Genomic DNA, 4,568 nt, shown 5'->3' with positions numbered 1-4,568 from the left:
TAATTGAGCCAAAAACAATTAATTGTAAAAATCACCATGTTAAACAGAAAAGTAACTATAACATAAGTTTGAAGAATATTCTTAATTTATAACATAATAAATCCTTTTTTGTATATATAATAACTAAATAAAAATCTTTCTTATCATTCTTATTTTAAAATCAATATATATATATATATATATATATATATATATATATATATATATATATATATATATATATATATATATATATATATATATATATATATATATATATATATATATATATATATATAACATGGCATAGTAAGTATTTATCATGGTTGGGAAGAGTGGTTGGCAAATGCCAACCATACCAACAGCAGACAGCAGTTCAACCATAATACATACATATAGTATTTTTTTTTCGTAGAATTAACAAATACATTTCACACAAATATTGGTTTTATCTTTAACTGTCCGTTTGGTAGGTAATAATAAACGGTGGTAATGAATGTCTCATTGTGAGATCGTTTCATACAAGAATTTGTAAATAATAATAATAATTATAAAATTCATCGTCTATAATTTTGTTATCACAAATTTTAGTGTGATATGATCTCACTGTGAGACGTTCTTCATATATAAGTTAAATAGCTCAACTAATACAAAGTAGATAAGCAGGAAGAGTTGTTTCATAAAGCACCAACTTGCAAATCATAATTTTGTAGTACACTTTTGTAGCTTCCTAAATTTGCTTTATTATTGTTTAATTGTACTACCCAAAATCACTAAACATCTCAATTATCACACTAATATTAATTTCACATTACATTAATCCCCCCACTTTACAAAGATTGCAGTACCATTCCAAATAATCTCTCCTCTCTCATACTTTGTCCTATCTTTGTATTTGTAGTACAAAATCCAAAACTCATGTGAACTTATAAAAGTCTTTAACACAAATTAAATCATTCCAATCTCTCTCTAACTCTCCACCAATGGCTTCCAAAAACCTCATCTTTCTCTCCCTACTTCTTACCTTCCTTTTTATAATCCTCTGTGTCTCAGCACACGGTGGACATGAAGATCCTGATGCATCAACACCATCTGATCAAGATCAAGATCATGATCATCCTAAACTAAGATCAAAACCATTGATTTTAGTGAAAGTATGGTGTTTGATCATCATATTCTTGGGGACTTTTATAGGGGGTATTTCCCCATGTATTTTTACATGGAACGATGCGTTTTTGGTGCTAGGAACACAGTTTGCTGGTGGGGTATTTTTGGGTACTGCAATGATGCATTTTCTGAGTGATGCAAATGAAAAATTTGGAGAATTGAGTAGTAAAGAATACCCTTTTGCTTTTATGCTTGCTTGTTTTGGGTATTTGCTTACTATGTTTGCTGATTGTGTTATTATGTATGTCTTTACAAAGACTGAATCTCATGCTTCCCTTTCTAATAATGGACTTGAAGGTTTGTCTATTTACTTTTCTCTATTTTGTTAAATATTTTATTTGATTATTTTAATAATTCCATCTCAACTCATAATTATACCATAATGTTATTTTTTAATTATTTTATCGACTAAAGTAAAATTTATAGTCGGAATATTATGTTTAGTATATTAGTTTTAACGTACGGCCGATTAAAATATAAAAGTAATTTTTTATCAATGATTTTTATATTGATTGATTTGGTATATGTTGGGATTAAGGTTGTAATATAATGATATTAAATAACGAATTAGTATTGTTGGAATTATTATGATTGCTAAAATTGTAAATAAAAATTTCAGTCTACAACTATTCCATTGGTTATAATTTAATTGTTAAATAATACTCCCTCCGAACCAATTTAGTTGTTCCATTTTCTTATTTGGCAAATTCTTGTCCCATTTCTATTTTTGTCAATTTTTTTATCTAAATATCCTTAGTTCACACAAGTAATTACGAATATACCCCCAATATACCTTACTTACCCAATTACTCTTCACTATTTACCTTCACTACTTACCCTTTACTACTTACCCTTTTTAATGAACCCCACACCATCCTTAATAATCATGCCCAAACAATTGAAGCATTTAAATTGATTCGAATGAAGTATAACATTCTATCTAATATATTTCGCTCATAAAAACTATGATAGAGCCGTTAATAACATAACATTGGTATGTCAATAACATGACATCATATAGTTTAATGCAAAAGTTTAAGCTTTTTGTTATTTTTTTTTTTTGATTTTAAAAGTTCAAGCTTTAATCTAAAAGTGATTTATTGTTTACTGAATGCAGAGGGTGTTCCTGGTCAGAAAACCAACAATCACCACTCAAATTCAGCCATTCATTCTCTGGTAATTAATTAGATGAACTCTAAATTTTTTTTTGTTTGTAAATTTAATAGAAATTTCTTTCTCATTTAAGTTTGAATACAGTTGACTAAAGTTGACCAAATCATATTTGACATCTTTGGTAAAGTTTGACTTATAATAATTAAAAAACACTTCTCAAAACGAATAGTTAGGTGAACTTAAGTCGGATAATTTTCAATTCCTTTATTTTTGGATTGGTTATTTCCAATTTAATCCGATTTGCAATTTACTCTAACGGATCAAGGGTTAATTTTTTTTATTTCAAGGTTATATATATATATATATATATTGTTTTTCATAGTAAAATGAACCAGTATATTGCTTTTAAAGTTTCAGCCAAAATATATTGATTCAAAATATAAAAACTGATTAGTTTCCGCTCAAAAGGGATGGCAAACTAATAAGATGTGCTTTATACTTAGGTTAAACAATTCATCTAATATATATTATAAGAATATGAATTTTTTGTTTAAAGTCTCTCGCCTCGACAAAATTAGAAAAAGGACGTAAGAGTTGAGTCTGATTATATTGGATTTGGCCAAATTTTCAAGTTGCGACCTAGGATTGATTTTCAGTTTAATTTCGAATTTGATCAAATATTAACAGGTTTGGTTAAAGCTTTAATCTTTTGCTCTAACAAGTAACATTATAAGAGCAGATTTAAAATAAAATCAAATAATGTCAATATATTAATTGGTATGTTTTTAAAAAATGTTGATAATAAGGTTTGAACTTGGGAAAATATATGTTGTCACATGCAAACCAATATTTTAACAAACTTAATCAGTAAACTTATTAGCATATTAAGACATATAACTTTTTAAATACTGTCAGTTGATGTTATTGAACAAGGCTACATCCCCTGAGTAGATGTGTTCAAAATAGATCCGATGATTTGAAATTTACCCGACCTTATAATCGAATCTGATTTAACCGACTTCAAAAATGATTTACAATTATGTAGAAAATAATATAGACTCAAAACCCAATTTCATATTGACTCGAAACACCTAACCGAAATCAATCCGATGACTCAAATGAACAGGTCTACGCCTGAGTAACAATATCTTTGATGCTGAACAGGCTAATGATACAACACACCACTTTGCCAATGCAAGTCTAGCAACAGCAAGTTCATTAGGTGACACAATCCTTCTAATAACAGCCTTATGCTTCCACTCAGTCTTTGAAGGCATAGCAATTGGAGTATCTGAAACCAAAGCAGATGCTTGGAAAGCCCTTTGGACTATCTCACTACACAAAATCTTTGCAGCCATAGCCATGGCAATCGCCCTCCTTCGAATGATCCCCGACAGGCCAATCCTTTCTTGTGCATCGTACGCATTTGCTTTCGCCATCTCCAGCCCTATCGGAGTTGCGATTGGGATCATTATTGATCAGACGGCTCAGGGGAAAGTGGCAGATTGGATCTTCGCTATATCGATGGGGATTGCGTGTGGGGTGTTCGTGTATGTTTCGATCAACCATTTGTTAGCGAAAGGGTACTCTCCTACGGCTAAAGTTGGGGTTAATACGCCTTTCTATAGGTTTTTGGCTGTGCTTTTGGGAGTTGGGGTAATTGCAGTGGTGATGATTTGGGACACTTGATACGGATACTTAATTAAGAATGAAAATTTTGTTGTTTTAAGAACATATGTAGTTATTTTTTTAGTGTGTAAACATGTAATATGAAAGTTACAATTGCATATATTAGAGATTATAACTATTATTTTCCGTCTTGAGTTAAAATCGAGTTTTGAGTTCATAAAGATTGTTATATTAATAAATATTCAAAATTAAACGTAGAATACAAACTTTATGATTCAAATCTTCATTTTAAAGACGGACAAATGGATGATTAATTCTACGATGAGTCTGTTTGATAAATAGTTGTTAGGTGAAATTGGTGGCTAGTTTAATCAACTGTATGTATGGAGTAATAAGATAGCCATTCAAAATATTTGTTTAGACAGTTGTTATGAAGATATTTAGTAAAAATTATTCAATGAATGTTGTCTTTGTTAAAAAGTAGGCCAAAGCCAATGATAAAAGATATATGAGTAGCTTTTCAACTTTAGGTTAATCACTAGCTTTTCAATATAAAAGTCATTTACAAAAGATAAAAATAACCGTGAATAATACAATCTTTTATTAATTTTCTTATAATAATACCAATTTTAGATTAACCATAAATAATACCAACTTAGGGGGTTTTCCCTAGAATAATA

At 29.3% G+C, this 4,568-nt stretch overlaps 1 protein-coding gene across 1 annotated transcript; it reads left to right on the top strand.

The window, feature by feature from the left end:
* The first annotated feature begins 763 nt into the window (after positions 1-763).
* On the top strand, positions 764-4,312 carry LOC130807979 (zinc transporter 2-like). Its single transcript, XM_057673405.1, has 3 exons — positions 764-1,443; positions 2,264-2,322; positions 3,424-4,312. The coding sequence occupies exons 1-3, from the start codon at positions 963-965 to the stop codon at positions 3,946-3,948; spliced, it is 1,065 nt and encodes a 354-aa protein (XP_057529388.1). The 5' UTR covers positions 764-962; the 3' UTR covers positions 3,949-4,312.
* Positions 4,313-4,568: the final 256 nt, after the last annotated feature.

Source organism: Amaranthus tricolor, chromosome 3 (genome assembly GCF_026212465.1).
Source record: "Amaranthus tricolor cultivar Red isolate AtriRed21 chromosome 3, ASM2621246v1, whole genome shotgun sequence".
NCBI classification, from domain to species: Eukaryota; Viridiplantae; Streptophyta; class Magnoliopsida; order Caryophyllales; family Amaranthaceae; genus Amaranthus; species Amaranthus tricolor.
The sequence above is the reverse complement of the archived record's forward strand: the minus strand, read 5'-3'. Positions and strand labels throughout refer to the sequence as shown.

Excerpts from the sequence above, each read along its gene's own strand:
- LOC130807979 (XM_057673405.1), top strand. The coding sequence starts at position 963 with ATGGCTTCCAAAAACCTCATCTTTCTCTCCCTACTTCTTACCTTCCTT. Across the intron at positions 1,444-2,263 it reads TTCTAATAATGGACTTGAAG|AGGGTGTTCCTGGTCAGAAA; the intron begins GTTTGTCTATTT and ends TACTGAATGCAG. Across the intron at positions 2,323-3,423 it reads ATTCAGCCATTCATTCTCTG|GCTAATGATACAACACACCA; the intron begins GTAATTAATTAG and ends GATGCTGAACAG.